This window comes from Esox lucius, chromosome 1 (genome assembly GCF_011004845.1).
Source record: "Esox lucius isolate fEsoLuc1 chromosome 1, fEsoLuc1.pri, whole genome shotgun sequence".
Lineage (NCBI taxonomy): Eukaryota > Metazoa > Chordata > Actinopteri > Esociformes > Esocidae > Esox > Esox lucius.
The window spans coordinates 17623403-17644627 of record NC_047569.1 but is presented as its reverse complement, the minus strand read 5'-3'; the positions used below and the strand labels follow the sequence as shown (position 1 = coordinate 17644627).

The 21225-nt window shown below is 42.7% G+C and overlaps 1 protein-coding gene across 13 annotated transcripts in view; it reads right to left on the bottom strand.

Moving 5' to 3' along the window:
- The window catches only part of myo18ab (myosin XVIIIAb), a 113075-nt gene that overhangs the window by 11409 nt on the left and 80441 nt on the right, over positions 1-21225 (bottom strand). For 11 of the 13 annotated variants that reach the window (XM_029120412.2, XM_029120413.2, XM_029120417.2 and 8 more), the window contains 12 exons: positions 19939-20062; positions 18702-18902; positions 18495-18605; positions 18241-18345; positions 16736-16882; positions 15638-15751; positions 7076-7192; positions 6736-6819; positions 4097-4234; positions 2043-2228; positions 1509-1648; positions 628-672 (listed from right to left, as the gene is read on the bottom strand). In XM_029120412.2, coding sequence (XP_028976245.2) covers positions 628-672; positions 1509-1648; positions 2043-2228; positions 4097-4234; positions 6736-6819; positions 7076-7192; positions 15638-15751; positions 16736-16882; positions 18241-18345; positions 18495-18605; positions 18702-18902; positions 19939-20062 — 1512 coding nt within the window. The remainder of the gene's footprint in view (positions 1-627; positions 673-1508; positions 1649-2042; positions 2229-4096; positions 4235-6735; positions 6820-7075; positions 7193-15637; positions 15752-16735; positions 16883-18240; positions 18346-18494; positions 18606-18701; positions 18903-19938; positions 20063-21225) is intronic. The other 2 variants (XM_034293078.1, XM_029120401.2) reach the window with 1 other exon arrangement.

The window sequence follows — 21225 nt, the reverse complement described above, 5'->3', positions numbered from 1 at the left end:
CACAGAACGCCGGTCAAACCTGGCGCAGTTCTGTCCAAAGCAGCCCCTAAGGAACGCGGAGACACAACAAACACCAGGCGAGGAAGGTTGTGGAGCGGCAGGGGTCCAAGAACCCAGGCCTGGGGGTGACAGCATGAGGACAGATCTGAGGGGAATAACACTTACCCAGCCACGGACGCTTTTTACACCAGTTAGATGTTATATGTTATATCGGTTAGCCTTGGTTGGTTGAAGGGGTTACTGGATGACTAACCACAGCAACAATCTGGGGAAGGGGTCCTTACATGCTTGGTTTAGAAAAGCATGTTGTCAATGGGATTCATGCAGTTCAGCTTGTGGCATCATGCAGTGAAGAGTGGAGCAAATTATTTTCTTGGGAGGAAGCTTAGCCCTAAAAGAATGATGCAGCATCACTGAATTTGTTAGTATCCCATAGATACAGTACATCCTTATGCAGTGACGTAAGGACTATGCCATGAGTCATTAAGCTTAACTCACACAAGGTGGCTTTAACATTGCCAGTATACTGTATCTGCTGTTTGATACTGCATCTTTCTCAGTGAAGGGCATCAGACTACTCCAAGTCAGCATGTAAAACAATGTCAAACATGAGCTCCAGTTCCTCACGTTTTGTTCCTTCGTTTCTGATACTTTGTCACCATGTCTTGTAAACTGGTCACGATGAAGGATGATAGACAGAGACACAAAGAAAGAAAGAATACAAAAACAAAACAAACAAACAGAAAAGTCAGACCAGAATAGACAGGCACAGACCGAGCAAACCAAATGAACATGTGATGAATCAGCAAATGCTCAAAGGATCTAAAACACTGAATATCACGACCACTGTGGTGGCGATGACCGTGTGTTTTAACTATAGATGTGTCCTCCCAGTGGGAGAGATTCAACCGCTGCATATTGCCGGGTTACTGACTCAGCATGCTACCTCTGTGTGGAGAACAAAGAGTACACAATATACGCTTGTGCTATTTACTGCTGGAAGTCAGAGTGAGGGGACGGAAGAAAGGCTTTCTCCTAGCCACTGCACTCATAAACAAACAAATAGACAACACTCGGAAGGAGGGGAAGTAAATAAATAGGCAGAAGTCGTTTTCACCGACTTAGCTTTATCTAGAAGCCTATGACACTGAAAACAAGAAACAGAAATATTTGAATATGAAAATTAAACTCAGTCGTTTTTGGAGTTATAAATCTTAAGACATTAGTGTGTGTATCAGAAAAAGGTTATGCCTGATTTTTTTTTATCCAAACGCCTGTTTAATGGTACAACAGGCTGACGATCATTCTCTCTCAGTGTAACAGTAGCTACTGTAGCTGCTCTTTATGCTGAGTCTATATACATTTTAACTGTGCAACAGCAGCCAGCTGCTATTTATGTGGAATGTGTGCTAACAAGCCTATGCTTGCGGTCAGTTAGGTAAGTTAATACATTCTTGGCAACAAGGTTTATTTCTGTATTTGTACTGGCACCAAATAGACAGCTATACCTGTTGATGAGGTCTTCGTTGTCATCACTCTCCATCTCGTCCTCGATGGCGGCCTGAAGGTCTCCAATCCTTTTGAAGGCTAGTTTAAGGTCAGCTTGCAGGCTCTGATTTGCAGCCTCCAAGCTTTCAATATCCATTTCCTGTTAAAAGAATTGGAGTCAAACTCAGCTTAGGTCCCAGCAATAACCCAACATCTGAACTTTTCTGAAGCCTTACAATAACCTTACATCTAAACTTTTCTGAAGCCTTACAATAATCTTACATCTGAACATTTCTGAAGCCTTACAAAAACCTTACATCTGAAACTTTCTGAAGCCTTACAATAACCCCACATCTGAAAATTTCTGAAGCCTTACAATAACTTTACAGCTGAATTTATTTCTGAAGCCTTACAATAACTTTACAGCTGAATTTATTTCTGAAGCATTACAGACATTGCTGACTACCCTATATGTTGAATATTTCAGAAAGAAGCTTGGTTAAAAATCTCAGAAGAGTCAGTAAATTTATAAAGCAATAAAATAATAATGGTACCAGCTCATGTTTCTTGCGGCTGGCCTCAGCCTCCTTCTTGGCCAACTCTCCCATCTCCTCCTTCATATCTCTGATCTGTCTCTGGAGACGCTTGTTCTGCTCCTTCTCCCGGGTCTCACTGGAGCTGCAGTGATCCCGCTCCTCTGTTAGCTTCTCAAGGTTCTCCTTTAGACGGGCCACCAGGCTCTGAATGACCAACAGCAGAGAGGCCACATTAGAAGAACCCCCAGCAAAGTTATTCTGTAACAGCTCGAACAGAACAATTCTTCTAATCTATATCATCCACATCTACACTTATTTTCCTTAGGATACTTCCCCAAATAAGGATGAAAAAATACTTAATAGCTTAATGAAAGACCAAACCAACTTTAAAACGTGAAGCCGACTCCTGCTGACACAAATAATAACTTTTGATACCAGGTGACCAAACAAATGCCACTTTTGGTGGACCGTCCTCTTCTACAGCTGTCCCCAAAAATATCCCTGATTAACCCGCAGAAAGTAACTCTGAAGTTACACCGCAGTTTATTTTTCAACCATGAAATGTTTCAGTCTAACCAGAATTGCCTGTGCAATGTTTTGTATATCTCTATATCAAACTTCCCTGCTTCTGCCCACCTTTCATGAACAAGTTGGATCAGTGATGAATGGTAACCACTAACCACCATGCCATTGACTAGAAAGTATTGCATTGTATAATGTTGCAGTCACAGCTACTACATCAGGTCCCAGATTTTTTGGAATCAGAAATGATTAGTTTAAATTGTTTAAATTGTCCCAGGTTTTTTCAGAAATCTGTTCATTACAACAACGGTTAGATCTCTATGCATTTTCAATGGCCATGGGCTTGAATGGGAAAACCTTTCGCCGTAACTAGTCTTCCACCTATAAAGTTAGATATCCCAACTTTCAAATGTGAAGACTGCTCTAGAATGGTGTGCTAGCATTCAGATTTTAAATTGACCATTCATACGTTTTGAACTGTAATAATTAATAATGTGAATAGAACAGAAATAGGAAATGTTTGGAGTCCACACTGTTCCCTCAAGTCATATATTAGGCAGTCTTTTTCCAGAGTGACTTCCATTAGTGAGTGCATATATTTCTTTTTTTGCACTGGGCCCAAGTGGGACTTGAACCCACAACCTAGGCATTGCTAGCTTCACGCTCTACCGACTGAACTACACTGGACTACAGTCATTAGCCTCAAGCCTCCCAGCCTGGTGCCAGTTTCACCCTGTGAGTGAGCTCTGCTCTCTAGCCTCTCATATGTGTATTGATTGGCCTCCTTCACCCTGGGCTTTGATGAGATATAGTTTTCTGTCTGCATTAAATATTCAGCCACTCACAGTGGTTTCAAATACCAGGGGTAGCAAAGAGACCTGGCTGAATAGGACCTTAAAATTCATTTTAACAGATGTAGCCATCTTTCAAAAAAGAATTGACCGACGCTTTGCCAGCCTTAGATGTACTTGCTCTTTCTATTATTCGGGCCAGTGGATTACATTAAAAGACTGTGATTATCTGAGAAAGTTTTACTACAGTTTTGAGGGTAAATAGTTAAGACAGTGGGTCTGGCTGTCTGCACATTGCTGGAAATTACAAGTTTAAAAGTTGTCAGAAATGAGCAAAGATGCATTTGTCAGAGGGGTAGAAAATGGATTTCAATTTTTTCCAGGCTGTGTGCAACAGTAACCTTTATCCTTCACTAAAATGTTTGTCGCAAGCAATATCAGAATGTAATTCGAAACTGACAGAATAACAAATTATATTGTGGAGTGAATAGAATTTAAGCTAGCCAGAGGACAAACGGAAAAGAAGGCATTTACAAACTATGATATGCTAACAGCATAAGAGCTAGAAAGACTAATGCAGGGGAGTCAATCGTCATGAGAAAAAAAGAGCTTTATTATCTCCCAAAAGAATAGCTTACGACCCCTGGGCGATTCCTCACCTCTGACCATACATGTCCACACAAACACACTGGGCAGACCGCCAGGGATCAACCAATGCTTCCCTCCTAGAACGCCCCTTGGCCCCTGGACTGCTCTCACCTCTAGGCGTTTGACCTGTGTCTTCTCAAACTCCATCTTGGTCTCCATCTCTCGGATCTTGGCCTCTTGCCTGCTGACCAGAGATTTCTCCACCATGGACGTCTCCTGGAACTCCAGTTGGCTTTGCAGTGCAGAGAGCTGAGGGGGTAAAATCCAACACACACAGCAGAGGTTTTGACAACATGCTGTTGAAGAAATATACTTGACTTCTAAAACAAAATCTGAATAGCCATATATGAATTAAACTATCATATAGGAATGACAATATCATATAACAATGGGAAAGTGTACAGCAGTAGGGTGACAAAAAATGCAGAATACTATTACAGTCCATCAATACTAAAACAGCCTCCACAATAATGTTCTCAGATCACTGATTATTACAGCCCATTAATACTAAAACAGCCTCCACAAAACTGTTCTCAGATCACTGATTATTACAGCCCATTAATACTAAAACAGCCTCCACAAAACTGTTCTCAAATCACTGATTATTACAGCCCATTAATACTAAAACAGCCTCCACAATACTGTTCTCAGATCACTGATTATTACAACCCATTAAAACTAAAACAGCCTCCACAATACTGTTCTCAGAACACTGATTATTACAGCCCATTAATACTAAAACAGCCTCCACAATACTGTTCTCAGATCACTGAGTATTACAGCCCTTTAATACTAAAACAGCCTCCACAAAACTGTTCTCAGATAACTGATTATTACAGCCCATTAATACTAAAACAGCCTCCACAATACTGTTCTCAGATCACTGATTATTACAGCCCATTAATTCTAAAACAGCCTCCACAATACTGTTCTCAGATCACTGAGTATTACAGCCCTTTAATACTAAAACAGCCTCCACAATACTGTTCACAGATCACTGATTATTACAGCCCATTAATACTAAAACAGCGTCCACAATACTGTTCTCAGAACACTGATTATTACAGCCCATTAATACTAAAACAGCCTCCACAATACTGTTCTCAGAACACTGATTATTACAGCCCATTAATACTAAAACACAGCCTCCAGCTTCAGTATATCCACACCAGGGCCTTAGGCCTGAGGACAGACCTGAGGGCTACTCTATGACTGATGCAACCTCTATCCGCCGAGCAAAGACTTGAAAAATCACCTCACATCTCTACAGGGTGCTATTACTATGAGTCCGGGGGGTAAAAACAAACATCCATGGGTCCAGTCCAACCTTTCTCTTCCAGAGATGCCGGACATCTTTTTACGAAGCACATCAGAGTTTTACCTGAGACCAGAATAGATCTATGACTTCAAACACCGGACTTTGGAACAGGCATTCCATATCCATTATTCTCAGACGCGCCTCAGACTGAATTCCTTTTGATTCAGTGAAGGTTGCTTGGCAGCTTTAAAGCAAAGAGAAACTGTTTGTCAGGAATATTGACTTGGGACATGGGTCAGGGCGTCAGGCGAAGCCTCCTTGCTTTCATCTAAAACCAATGTACCAAACGTGTAGTCTCACTTTAAATGCCCTGTAGTCCAACTGTAGCCTTTAAATAGACCTAAACTAACCTATGAGGGGGAAACACTTTTAAAGTTAGTGACTGTATAAAATCCCTGTTGTATGACGTATTGTGATGTGCTGTGTAGGAAACTGCCTTTGTATCAGAGCATCTGTATGATTTGAAAACCACAGGGGAGACGAGAGAGGCCAGGCACCATATAAGGTCAGTAGGACGACAGTTTCACTGCCGTAATGACCGAGAAGACAGCAGAGAGACAGAGAGACAGTGAGAGGGCGACAGTGACAAAAATTTGTGAGAGAGGTGAGAGAAAGTGAGGAAAGAGAAAGAGGATTGGGATTGCTCCATCTCAGCAGCAGCGGGGATAATTGTCCCGAGACCTGGGTCTCTTGATGGTTATCTCCAGATCAGAGCGCCAAAGTGTGAGTGTCATGGTACGACACAAATCTCTTGTGTCTGGGTGGGATCACAACTGACAGAGTTAAGATATTACAGGTCTGAACCCCCGCAGGGACACCTGGATTTGATGTTGACAAGAACTGCCACACAATCAGTTACACGGCCCCCACGAACCAAACTGGAAAAGGACATTTACAGAAGTAAATGTGATGTGCTTGCAAGTTTTGAATTGCGTTGACATTTCTGGACATTAAATATTAGTAGTAGCAGTGGTTGTGACAGTAGTAATAACGATATTTGTACTAGTGATAGTAATAATATGATTTTTAAAGACTATGTGTTAGTTATAAGGACCTCGTGTGAAGTGATTTGTTGAGCCTAAAGGCCTCATGATTAGGACTGAACGATGTTTGCTGAACGCTGGCGCTGCTGAAGTCACAACCAGAACGGCACTGCAGCCAGTAACAGCCAGACTGACGTTCTCCGTCTTCAATATGTGAAATGAAGTAGACCATTTGTCACACTAATAAACACATCTCTCAAAAATAGCATATCGATTTCACCATGTCAATCTTTTATAACGACTAAAATGCAAAAACAGAAAAGGCTTTAAAGTCCCATTTTCTCTGCACTTAAAGGGTCAAAGTTTGTTGTGTGTGACAAAGAGGAGCATTCATTTAGCATAGTCATCCCCTATCCCCCAGTCCCCTCCCATGACCCACTGAACTGCACCTTCTCCTGGATATCCTGCTTCTCCTTCAGGGCCTCCTCCAACTGGGCCTGCAGGTCAGAGATCTGGGCCAGGTTCTGAGTGGACTTCACACACACACAACAAAAACACAAACAGACGTTAGCAACGAATCCATCTGATGGGCATGCCCGAACGTATGTTGTCCTGTGTACTGCCTGGTGTTTTCATTAGTATCACAGTACGCATTCAAAATAAACATGCCTGTTTGGTCTACGGAACGACTACAGCAGGCTGATTAAAGAGACGTCTGTGTCTGAGCGTCTCTGTATGTTTCTGTGCGTCTCCGGGCGTCACCGTGCGGGCCTCCCGTTCGCGTGTTACCTGGGCCACAGCTGACTTGTGCTTCTTCATGAGCTCGTTCATATCCTCCTGATCCTCCTCCATACGAGACTGCAGGTCATTCTTCTCCCTCTGAAGCCTGCTCAACTGCTCCTCCAGCTGCGAGAGAGGAGGGATAGGAGTTCAAAATAGGACGCTTACATGTGTAAAGTCCATCCACGAATCCAGCTGACCGGAACAACATGGATGATTTACTCTCAATGTCAGAAAGCAGAAGAACGCCCAGTACTGTATATAGAGGCATTTTACACTGGAGAAACGTAACCCTTTTTAAGAAGATACTCTTCCTCCGATCACACAGGAGCATCACATAAAGACCCCGTCATTATCAACTTAGCCAACACGATCAACTCCACATGCTCCTAACTGACCGTGAGAATGGGAGGACTACCGGTTATAGAATTACTTAGACAATGCAGGAGACCAAAGGGCTTTGGGACAGTCAGCGGATGTACACGAAGAACGATGTGGATATCAGAAAAAGGCTAATGAATCCATTAGCACACAGCTGGGAGGTGACAGGACGCTGGCATAGGCCCCCAATCCCAAATCAACCTCTAAGCCCTACATCCCATACACTCTTGGAGATCTGAGAGGTAAGTAAGTAATCCGGTAATAGCTCCAAACCTGTGTCTTCTGATTGGCGTAGGTGTAGGAATCAATATAATACTGATCCCAATCAAATCCTCTTAGATCTCCACTAATGCACAGGGTTTAGGGGTCGACTGGAGCACTGTGACACGGTACCTTATTAACAAGGAGGGAAACTGGACGAGTAATGGAACACATCTGATCCTTAGAAAATAATGGCAAGATTCTTGGTTATTATTCTGAAAGGGAGATTACATTCAATGTCTGTTTCATTCCCCTCCCCCCACCCCCAAAAAATGAGCAAGTTAATGTGGTAAATTGACTTGTTTGTTTCTGCTGTACTTCCACGGTAGATTTTTTTTTAAATAAACCATAAACAATCGAGCCATGAAAATTTACATTTAGACTGATAAAATCACTGTCTGTGTCTGTGTGCGTGCATGTGTGTGTGTGTGTGTGTGTACGTGTGTGTGTGCGTGTGCGCTTGTGTGTGTATCCACGCATCCCTCCCTCTATCCATCTCTCATCCTGACCTGCTGCTGTGTGAACTTAATTATCTTTCCCTCTCGCTGCCGAGATAATATTCACCCAGTGACAGCAGCCCTATTAAACTGTAATGCATTTCAAGGTGATGTGTCTTGTTCAAATTAGAAATTGCCAGGGAAACATGCCGTCATGGGCGGAAATCATTTCCCTGCAGTCAGTAACAGCAGTGGCAGACTCCACGCCAGAAGAGGTGGCTGTCACAGCAAGAGGGAGGAGCCAGGGAGCCAGAGAGAGAGAGGGAGAGGTGGAAAGGGAGGGGTGGGTGAGCAAGACTGGGAGTGATGGGATGGAGGGTGAGAGAAAGGACAAAATGGACAGGTGGGTTGGCTGTTGGGTTACTGTTATGACTAGAGCGGTGGCGGTCATGACATTTTGTCATGCGGTAATTGTCATGCAAATTACTGCTGGCCTTACAGTAATTCATTTTAGATTAACATAAACACGTTTAGCATCATCAGTATTCCACAGATACAAGCCTTTAATGTGCACATTCAGAGTACATACAGTTGAACTCAAAAGTTTGCATACCCTTGGAGAATTGGAAATATATGTAAAGAAATCAAATAAAAGTGGGCAGGCAAAACACATTTATTTTATTTCTTATGGGATTCATATTCAACTGTACGTTGAAGAATGGAACAATCATAAAACAAAACATGGCATGCCAAGAAAATCTTTTATGACCCATCTTCAAAGGTCTGCATACCCTTAGTTCTTAATACTGTGTATTGCCCACTTTCGCATCAATGCTAGCGTGTAGTCTTTTGTAATAGTTGTCTATGAGGCCTCGAATTCTTGCAGGTGGTATAGCTGCCCATTCGTCTTGGCAAAATGCATCCAGGTCATGCAAAGTCTTTGGTCATCTTGCATGAACTGCACGTTTGAGATCTCCCCTGAGTGGCACGATGATATTAAAGGTCAGGAGACTGTGATGGCCACTCCAGAACCTTCACCTTTTTTGTCTGTAATCACTGGAGGGTCAACTTGGCCTTGTGCTTAGGGTAACTGTTGTGCTGGAAATTCAAAGAGTTTCCAATGTCCAGCTGTCGTGCAGAAGAATGCAAATTGTCTGCCAGTATTTTCTGACATGCTGCATTAATCTTGCCATCAATATTCACAAGATTCCCTGTGCCTTTAGAGCTCACACACCCCTAAAACATCATGCTTCACAGTGGGGATGGTATTCTTTTCACTATAGGCCTTACTGACCCCTCTCCAAACATAGCGCTTATGGTTGTGACCATAAAGCTCAGTGTTCAAGGTGTTGTCGGGCATATTGTAACCTGGCTTTTTTGTGGCATTGGCACAGTAAAGGCTTCTTTGTGCCAACTCGACCATGCAGCTAATTTCAGTTCAACTACTGTCGTATTGTGCTCCTTGAAAGAACCACACCATCTTTTTCCAGAGCAGCCTGTATTTCTCCTGAGGTTACCTGTGGGTTTTTCTTTGTATCCCCAACAATTCCTCTGGCAGTTTTGGCTGAACATTTTCTTGGTCTACCTGACCATAGCATTGTGTCAAGAGATCCCCGAATTTTCCACTTCCTAATAAATGATTGATTAAACAGTACTGACTGGCATTTTCAAGGCTTTGGATACCTTTTCCAACTTTATGAAGTTCCGTTACCTTGTTAAGCAGGTCTTATCTGGTTCTTTTCTGTTACCCATGGCTCAGTATCTAGCCTGCTCAGTGCATCCACGTGAGAGCTAATAAACTCATTGACTATTTATACAGACACTAAAAGCAATTTAAAAAGCCACAGGTGTGGGAAATTGACCTTTTATTGCCATTTTCACCTGTGTGTGTCACCTTGTGTGTCTGTAACAAGGCCAAACATTCAAGGGTATGTAAACCTTTGATAAGGGCCATTTCTGTCATTATTATGATTTAAAAAGGAGCCAAAAAACTGTGTGATAACAAATGGATTCATTAGATCACTATCCTTAAAGAAAAGACAGTTTTTATCTCATGATAAGTCATATTTTCAAAATCTCACAATTTCTGCCAGGTTTTGAAAACTTATGAGCACAACTGCACTTTGAAATGTCCTTGTTCTCCTTGAAAACATACAGAAAATGAGTCTGAATAGGAAATATAGTAATTGACAAGGTTAGCAATAATAAAACTAGAGAAAAAATAATAATACAATTCTTCGAAGTTAGCTTTTGTCAAAGAATCCTCCATTTGCTGAAATTACAACCTTGCAGACCTTTTGCATTGTAGTTGTCAATTTGTTGAGGTAATCTGAAGAGATTTCACCCCATGCTTCATGAAGGACCTCCCACAAGTTAAATTGGCTTGATGGGCACTTCTTACGTATCATACGGTCAAGCTGCTCCCAAAACAGCTCAATAAGGGTGAGATCCAGTGACTGTGGCCACTCCATTATAGACAGAATACCAGCTGACAGCTTCCCTAAATAGTTCTTGCATAGTTTGGAGCTGTGCTTTCGGTCATTGTCCTGGAGGCTCCAATCAAATGCCGTCCACAGGGTATCGCATGGTGTTGCAAAATGGAGTGATAGCCTTCCTTCCTCAAGATCCCTTTTACAAATCTCCCACTTTAACAACACCAAAGCACCCCCAGACCATCACATTTCCTCCACCATGCTCGACAGATGGCGTCATGCACTTCTCCAGCACCTGTCCGTAACACATTTTTCCAATCTTCCTCTGTCTAGTGTATGTGTTATTTTGCCCATCCTAATCTGTACTTTTTATTGGCCAGTGTGAGATATGGGGTTTTCTTTGCAACTCTGTCTAGAAGGCCAGCATCTCTGTGTCGATTCTTCACTGTTGATGTTGAGATAGTTTTTTTGCGGGTACTATTAAATGAAGCTGCCAGTTAAGGACCTGTGAGGCGTCTGGTTCTCAATCGAGACACTTTAAAAAGAACCCTGACTAGTACGACATGTTGGCCTTATAAGATAACGTGGGCATCAGCTATAAAAAAGGTGGTACAAAAACACTCGTAGGCCGCCATGTTTATGTATGTCTCAATGCATTCTAGGTAGTGACGTGTAAAGGTTGCACCAGCTGCGTCTAGTGTTTTTCCCAACGTACCAGCTAAGTTTTGACAGTAGGCCTACAGTAACAGCGAGATGAACACGTCTGCCGTTCAGCCATTTCAGTTTGAACCCGAGCGCACCGTAGGCTTTAATCAGGAGAATAACGCGGAAGATGGTAGGCCTACTCAACAGTTACATGATGAAAATGAACACTATCAGAGAGTTGAGGAAGCGAGAGTGGGGCAAAACCGTTGGTGTCTGTGCGGCAACTGCTTGCCAATGCCAAGTTAGAACGAGAACGTTTGCTGTAAAGAGCTCCCCTTTTTGTCAACAGCTGTCCAGGGTTGGCTAAGATCAGACTTATTATCTTATTATGGGTATAAATAGTTTCCTAATCATTACTGCCATTGTTTGCTTAATGAGAAAATACAGCAAAACGCTAAAACAAGATGCTTTGATTATATTTACAGATACATGAAGAGAGTGAAAGCATAGCAGCTTTCACTCACTATGCGCGGACGTTTAGGCTCCTTGTGGGGGAAAATTGAAGGCACAGCATTTGGTTTTAGTCTTCGCTTATAACCAGCAGCACCTGTGAGCTCTTTTAGCCGACTAAATGCCTCAAATGCATCAGGGCTGAAGTGGCGTGAACACAGCCGTGGGTCTTTAGGGAGTTGTACTCGTCCACAAGCAACTTCCCACTGTTTTCTTATTTTCTTCTCGTGAGGAAAGCAGTGGAGGCTTACATCACTCCCCTTGTTGCCTTTGGACTGGAAATTACAACCAAACGCTGCACAATGTGGCATTATATTCACTTTTCGGCTGTTGCTACAGTTAAACTCAGCTCCATTAGCTCACCTCTCAATCTGAACACAACCATAACACGTCATCGACTCAGAATGCATTTCGCACGCAAAGAATAATGGCTGTAGTTCAAATTCTGTAATACAATGTGAGGATTTTTCAAATAACTAAAATATTTTATTGTAACGAGGACGCGCGTTGAAGACGCGCGCCATCCCTCCCGACGTGCCATTCGGCATGCGTCATCGCCGGCCTTCTAGCCACGCCGCTCCTCCTCCCACGGCACTGTCATATCTTGTTATTGCACACACCTGGTGTCCATTCCCTCATTTGGTTGCCTATATTAGTTCCTGTGTTTCTGGGTGACTTTGTGTGGTATTGTTCTATGTTTAGTGTTGTGTCAGTTTTGCGCTTGCACGTTTTTTTCTATTATTACGTGCAGTTTACTTTGTAATAAGAAACATATTATTACCTACCTCCCTGCGTTTGGCTCCTTTTTGTACACCACAACAACACCGTTGACATTTATGTATTTCTAACTATGTTTTTTGTAGGAGAGAGCGATTGTAGCATATTTAGGCCTATGTATCTTAATAGTCGGGGTTCCTTTTAATATATTTGTCCTCTTGCTCAATTGTACACCAGGGCCTCCCACTCCTCTTTCTATTCTGGTTTGAGCCAGTTTGGGCAGTTCTGTGAAGGCAGTAGTACACAGCGTCAAACGAGATCTACAGTTTCTTGGCAACTTTCAGAAGAAAGTTCTTTGTTTCAGGGCCCTTTTGAGCCTGTAATCGAATGCACAATTGGTGATGCTGCAGATACTCAACTAGTATAATGAAGGATAGTTTTATTGCTTCCTTAATCAGCACAACATTTTTCAGTTGTGCTAACGTAATTGCAAAAGCGGTTTATTTTGCCTTTTAAAAATGTAGCTTTAGGATTAGCAAACACAACGAGCCATTGGAACAATGGACCAAAAATATGCTTTTCTTTCAAAAATGTGACCCCAAAACGGTAGTGTACATTTATGTAAAGAAAATGTGTTTCAGAATAAAAGAATAGCATATTGTGCCATATGCCGGAATGATTGCTGAGATGGTGTTTTATGGTGTTTTATAGTTATATTCTTATAATGACATAGGCATTATAAGGTTGCATTACATTGAGGTTGCTTTGTACAAGTTTTTAATGAACTCAAAAATAAATATTAAAAAAGGAAACATTTTTGCCTCAGGCATTTGCTTTTCTCTCATCAAGTGATAATATTCTGACCCAATAGAGTATTATAGATTGAATTTGGTCTTTAGTGATATGACTGAAATTAGTCTTGATTCTGACATAGTCATTTACACTCAAATAGATGGGCTTTCCCACATGTCCTTTTCCCATCACGTGGGTTAAGATACCCTGGTGGTATGTGCTTAACATCAGCAGAAATGATAGACTTAACAGTAGAGGAAAGCAAAATACGTTCACACAAGATTTTATGCAGAAATGTCGCATTTTAAAATAACAATAATTCCATAGAATGCATCAAACAGCTGTTGCTTCTCACGGACAGGTGATGTTTAGAGACGCAACTCTGCTCCTCCAAGCAATCCAACACTTTGTTAGGTTTGGGAACAGAGAGCAGCCTCACATCAAAAGCCAGGCGAAATATGTTCGGGAACATCAATAGTAACATAGTAACAACAGTTTCACTATATATATATTTTACTCTCACCCACTCTCACTGTGCTCTCCAGAAAGGAATGAACAAAATAATGTAGTGGTGAGACTTTGTGTTGCCTTAAGAGCTTTAAGTTAATGTCAGCTGATTAATAATGACAAAATAAGGAGAACCCATAACTCTGTAAGATGCACTGCACAATCTGACATACAGCATGTCAACGTAAGCCTACATTCTCCCCCACAGCCTGTGTAGAACCTATGGAACATTCTTACAGTATGTATAACAATACAGCCCACAATAAACTAGTTTCAGTTTCGTACCACAATGTATTTGAACTTTTTGTTCTGCTGTACATTAATATGTTGTAGGATATAGGCTATTGTGTAACAGGACAATCATTACGTTCATTCTGCATTCTTCTTCACCCTGGGCTCATATACATGACGTCTAAATGCTTGGATACTGTCCATTACATTCAGTATGGCTCGGACACAAGATCTACAACAAATACCATTGTTTTTGCATCGACCCAGAGTTAATATACAGCCATGAAGACACTGAATCCCCAGTTATCCTCCTTCTTCAGCTTATTAAAATTCAATCGTTAAGTGTTAAGGGGAATTCTAACTGTATTTTGTATGGATGTAATAGTGTCACCATTAGGGACCTAGGCTGTTAGCCAGATGTGTCTTAACAAATCATCAGGGTCATTCATTTACAAAGACGGAAAATACAGATGACGTCACTCAGCGGTCACCTGGAATTCGACTGCCACAGTGGCTGTAATACGGTCACTATGAAAGCCCTTGTCATGGCCTCACCTTAGCAGTGTCAGTGCCTGTAATACGGTCACTATGAAAGCCCCTGTTATGGCCTCACCTTAGTAGTGTCAGTGCCTGTAACACGGTCACTATGAAAGCCCCTGTTATGGCCTCACCTTAGTAGTGTCAGTGCCTGTAACACGGCAACTAGGAAAGACCTTGTCATGGCATCTCCTTAGTAGCGTCAGAGGCAGTCAGAAACATGAGTTTAAAGGGATACTGTATTTTCTGTATCTCTTCAAACTCCAAAAATGTTCCTTTTCCCTGAGACTCCACTGAGGCGTATCTTTTCCATCTGCTATGTTAGGTTAGCAATGACATAGCAAGTCTGGTCCACCTCCAGCCTCCCCTCAGACTCCACAGACAGTGTTGTCATCATTTAAAGGTATGTAGCAGGACCGCAACTGCTCCCAGTTAAAATCGGGAGATGTCGTTTCTGAAATAGAGTGACATTTTGTCTTCTATTTAAGTGGTTCTTTCATCTTTAGAGCTGTCTTGACTATCTAATGAATTTCGTATTTGGAAGAGAACTTTATATAAAGGGAATGGCCTAGTGTCTATAGAAGCACAGCTGTTTCTTGGCTTACGTCTTTTAGCAGCTTCTCATATTCCGAGAACCCAATACAGTAGCAATTAGGGGTAAATTCCTTACTTAAGGGCTATACAAATAATTTTTGCCATGTCATAGCATGCAACCCTGCATGCTTTTTGGGGTAATATAACCCATAATCCCCAGCGGAAAGAAAGAGGACAGGTTTGCGACGATTCTCACGACTTTTCACTCAGCTAAACATTTACATACTATACCATCACCGGCGCAGTACATCCTTGAATGTATATGTGAACTTAGACAGGGACATGGAGTATAGAATCAGAGGTGAAATGGCATGGTATATAGAATGACTTAGAGGTGAAAGGGAATGGGGCATAGAATGACCTAGAAGTTAAAGGGAAGGAGGTATAGAATGAGCATGATGTCAAAGGGAATGGGGTATAGATTGACCTAGAGATCAAAGGGGATGGGGTATTGAATGAACTAGAGGTCAAGGGGAAGGGAGAATAGATTGACTTAGAAGTCAAAGGGAATGGGGTACTGTACTCACAGCCTGTTTGGCTTTGGAAATGTCATCCATCTGCACATGCAGGTCCTCAATCTCCACCTCCATAGACTTCCGAGCCTTGACGGCGGCAGCACAGGTGAACTCTGACTCCTCCAGCTAAGAAAGACAGACAGAGATGGGTAGAGAGAGACCGGCAGGCAGACAGACAGACAGAGATGGGTAGAGACAGACCGGCAGAAACACATACAGACAGACAGAGAAGGGTAGAGAGAGACCAGCAGACAGACAGACAGAGACAGAGATGGGTAGAGAGAGACCGGCAGGCAGACCGACAGACAGACAGAGATGGGTAGAGAGAGACCGGCAGAAAGATATACAGACAGACAGAGAAGGGTAGAGAGAGACCAGCAGACAGGCAGACAGAGACAGAGATGGGTAGAGAGAGACCGGCAGGCAGACAGACAGACAGACAGAGATGGGTAGAGAGAGACCGACAGACAGACAGACAGAGACAGAGATGGGTAGAGAGAGATCGGCAGAAAGACATACAGACAGAGAAGGGTAGAGAGAGACCAGCAGACAGACAGACAGAGACAGAGATGGGTAGAGAGAGACCAGCAGAAAGACAGACAGACAGAGAAGGGTAGAGAGAGAACGGCAGGCAGACAGACAGACAGAGATGGGTAGAGAGACACCGGCAGAAAGACATACAGACAGACAGAGAAGGGTAGAGAGAGACCAGCAGAAAGACAGACAGACAGACAGAGAAGGGTAGAGAGAGACCGGCAGGCAGACAGACAGACAGAGATGGGTAGCGAGAGACCGGCAGAAAGACATACAGACAGACAGAGATGGGTAGAGAGAGACCAGCAGAAAGACAGACAGACAGACAGAGATGGGTAGAGAGAGACCGGCAGAAAGACATACAGACAGACAGAGATGCCGCAAGGAAACACGTAGAAAGACAGACAGAGATAGGTAGACAGAAAGACAAATAGACAGAAACACATTCAACCCATCTATCAAGATTCTCTGCTGATCTTTCATTGTTTCTTGACATTCCCAGTGTCTCTGTGGCGGTCATTGTGAGTGGGCAGAAGAAACTGAACCATTGTGCTAGACATGCACAGGAAGACCTACCTGGTTTTTGAGTTGAGCGATCTCTCTCTTGCTGGGGGCGTTGTTCTTCATGTGGTCCAGCATGATCTGGGCGTCCGCCAGCAAGGCCTTGGTGCGCTTCAGGTCCTTCCTCAGCCTCTTCTCTGCCTCCACATCTCTGTGACTCACCTGGGGACAGCAGCAGCATAGCCATTTTGTGATTGAATAAAGAAGGGGGGGAGGGGAGCTGGAAACACTTAGAGCTTCACTCAGTGTCTAGCATGTGTTTTGGTTTTGCTCTTTTCATATCTATTTTGCTCAGAACATGTCTGTTTTTGTGAATTTGTTAGACATTCAAGTACAGTGCTGGAGCTAGTAGCGCTGGAGCTTGTTGCCCTGGCAATAATATCTGCTAATCTGAGTACGTACCCTGTGCACATTAGATTATTACCAGTTAGCATGTTCAAGTCATTTAGCAGACATTGACTAACTAGAGCAACTTACAGTAATGATTACGTACTTCTTTACAGTTTTTAATCTAGCCACTTTTCTTTCCTATGTTTTGCGTGAAAGTTCAATTCAATGGTATGATGTCATTAAGTCGGTAATAAAGATCACATCGACTACCACATCCCCAGCCAACAGAACAGAACATCTCCATTCAGCACAGGCAGTACTGAGAAGGCAAACATAATGGCTTTTCATGTCACTTTCATTTAATTTGAATCAAGTACATTTAAAAAACAAATTGTCAAAAATTAACATTTAAATATTGACTGAAGTTGATCTCCAGTTAGTAAGTAGTGTTTTTTAGCAGAGTGGCAGGGAAAGGCGTGCCACGGTGAGCCAAGAGCTATGGGCGGGTTTTCTGACAGCTCAATTCGGTTCACATACCTGTAAGATGGTCTAATGGAAATTCACAATGGCAGGCAATTGTTGCATCTACTTTCTATACAAACTTTGTTTTAATGTATACCAGTGGCCTAGCTCCTGATCTCCATTAGTAACAGACTGGAACATCACACACATAATTACAGCACTTATGCTAAAACAGTGTTTGATGTCAATTGCATTAGAAGCAGTACATTTATCAGTATGCAAGTCACTTGGGATTGAAAGAAGGCATTGTTTAATAATGTGTTGGGTCACTGAAATTCTACTAAAGCTCAGTACAGTTTTTCAATGCCAATAATTTTTACCAAAATATGCATTCCTAGCACTTATATCTACTTTACCGTATCATTACTGCAATGCATCCATAGTTGCCAAACTATTAGGAAAAGCAAAGCTAATACTTCATGTCGGTCTAATTTGATAGTGTGCCTATTGTTCTTTATACACATATGTCGATAACTTCTACACACAGAGAGTCACTTTGACAAAAAAAGATTCAGGAAAAGGTTGTGCTGCTTTACCGAGGAATAAATGTACTTTATTCAATTAGGAGAAAAGCACTGTGAAAAGGCCACCCAGGTCTCAGACACTGTAAGTCTGGGGAAAGCGTGTACATGATAGAGGGTGGACTGTTAGTGAGGGAGGGACAGTACCTGGTCCTGAGCAGAGAGTAGCTTGGTCTCCAGCTCTCTCCTGTCACGCAATACCTTCTGCTTGTCTTCATACTCCTCCTCTAGCTGGACCTCCATCTGCTTCAGCTGAAAACACACACAACATCACCTTTGGTGAGCTATTTGTGGCTGTTCTGGTCACTGGCAGCATATTGCCACACCTAATCAGTCACCTTAAGAGCTGTAATATGAAGCTGGTGCTGTGTGTGTGTGTGTGTGTGTGTGTTGTACTGTACCTTCTTACTACATGACTGCCTGATCTCCTCCACCTCCTCGTCTTTGCTCTCAATCTCTTTGGAGTGAGTCTGACGCAGCCTCTCCGTCTCCATCTCCAGACGCAACTTGGCCTGAAAATATGCCAATATGCAATATGACCGTACTCCTAAAAGGAGAGTCTGTATGTGTGTGTGTGTGTGTGTGTGTCAGTGTTTTTAATCCTCTACCTGCTCCAACATCTGGATGGTTCCGGCCTGTTCGTCAAGCTCCTCCTCCTGGTCTTTGACCTTGGCCTCCAGGTCGCGCAGCGTCTTCTTCACCTTGGACAGCGATGCCTCGTCCTTAGTCTCCTGGGACGAAAGGTCCAACAGCTCCGCCTCCAGCTGTTCTAACTTCACGTTTTGCGCACACATCTCCACATCCTTGTCCTATAAGCAGAGATAAACATAAAGACATCTCCACATCCTTGTCCTATAAGCAGAGATAAACATAAAGACATCTCCACATCCTTGTCCTATAAGCAGAGATAAACATAAAGACATCTCCACATCCTTGTCCTATAAGCAGAGATAAACATGAAGACATCTCCACATCCTTGTCCTATAAGCAGAGTTAAACATAAAGACATCTCCACATCCTTGTCCTATAAGCAGAGATAAACATAAAGACATCTCCACATCCTTGTCCTATAAGCAGAGATAAACATAAAGACATTTCCACATCCTTGTCCTATAAGCAGAGATAAACATAAAGACATCTCCACATCCTTGTCCTATAAGCAGAGATAAACATAGAGACATCTCCACATCCTTGTCCTATAAGCAGAGATAAACATAGAGACATCTCCACATCCTTGTCCTATAAGCAGAGATAAACATGAAGACATCTCCACATCCTTGTCCTATAAGCAGAGATAAACATGAAGACATCTCCACATCCTTGTCCTATAAGCAGAGATAAACATGAAGACATCTCCACGTCCTTGTCCTATAAGCAGAGATAAACATGAAGACATCTCCACATCCTTGTCCTATAAGCAGAGATAAACATGAAGACATCTCCACATCCTTGTCCTATAAGCAGAGATAAACATGAAGACATCTCCACGTCCTTGTCCTATAAGCAGAGATAAACATGAAGACATCTCCACATCCTTGTCCTATAGGCAGTGATAAACATGAAGACATCTCCACATCCTTGTCCTATAGGCAGTGATAAACATCTCCACTGGCAATAATAATGTATTCAACGTCTATAAAAACAACGGCAAAAATAATCAAATAAAAGAGCTACGCTAGTGTATGTCTGGACTACGGTTTTCAAACCAGAGATGTATAAACATTTTAAAACACACTGCCATTGAAATGCATGATATAGCCAGCCGTAGAGCAAAAGGCTGAACTTCTTCTGGCATACAGAGGGATGTGGTAATCCAGTGGTGTTTCTGTTTGTCCAGTAAAGTACCTCCAGCTGCTGTCTCAGGCTGAACACCTCTCCAGTTAGCATGTCTTTCTCTCTGCTCAGCTTCTCTCTCAGGTTCCTCTCCCTCTGAACCTCCTCCTGTGCCAGACTCTGCTCTGAGTCAAACCTGACAAACACAAACACACACATTAAGACCCTGTCTGGCTACACGCTAGGGTAAGGCCATGTCATATTTGGTCCTATACTGATTATGTATATGGAAAAGGCCATAAGGCACAAGGGGGTGTGGCACCAAGGCTACTAGAGCTCATATATGATATCATGGCATTATTTCACAAACCCCCAAGATGCCTTACTGCTCTCATTATTTGGTGACCAAAGCAACTAAAGCAGTAAAGAAAGAATTGATATCATACCCATATTATATACCATGGCTATCAACCAATCAGCATTCTAAGCATGATATACAGTGGGGAGAACAAGTATTTGATACACTGCCGATTTTGCAGGTTTTCCCACTTACAAAGCATGTAGAGGTCTGTAATTAAAAATAAAATCCAGAATATCACATTGTATGATTTTTTGTAATTAATATGCATGACATCAGAAAAGCAGAACTTAATACTTGGTACATAAACCTATGTTTGCAATTACAGAGATCATACATTTCCTGTAGTTCTTGTCCAGGTTTGCACACACTGCAGCAGGGATTTTGGCCCACTCCTCCATACAGACATTCTCCAGATCCTTCAGGTTTCAGGGCTGTTGCTGGGCAATACAGACTTTCAGCTCACTCCAAAGATTTTCTATTGGGTTCAGGTCTGGAGACTGGCTAGGCCACTCCAGGACCTTGAGATGCTTCTTACGGAGCCACTCCTTTGTTGCCCTGGCTGTGTGTTTCGGGTCATTGTCATGCTGGAAGACCCAGCCACAACCCATCTTCAATGCTCTTACTGAGAGAAAGAGGTGGTTGGCCAGGATCTCGCGATACATGGCCCCATCCATCCTCCCCTCAATACGGTGCAGTCGTCCTGTCCCCTTTGCAGAAAAGCATCCCCAAAGAATGATGTTTCCACCTCCATGCTTCACGGTCGGGATGGTGTTCTTGGGGTTGTATTCATCCTTCTTCTTCCTCCAAACATAGTGAGTGGAGTTTAGACCAAAAAGCTCTATTGTTCTATTTGTCTCATCATACCACATGACCTTCTCCCATTCCTCCTCTGGATCATCCAGATGGTCATTGGCAAACTTCAGACGGGCCTGGACATGCACTGGCTTGAGCAGGGGGACCTTGCGTGCGCTGCAGGATTTTAATCCATGACGTTACTA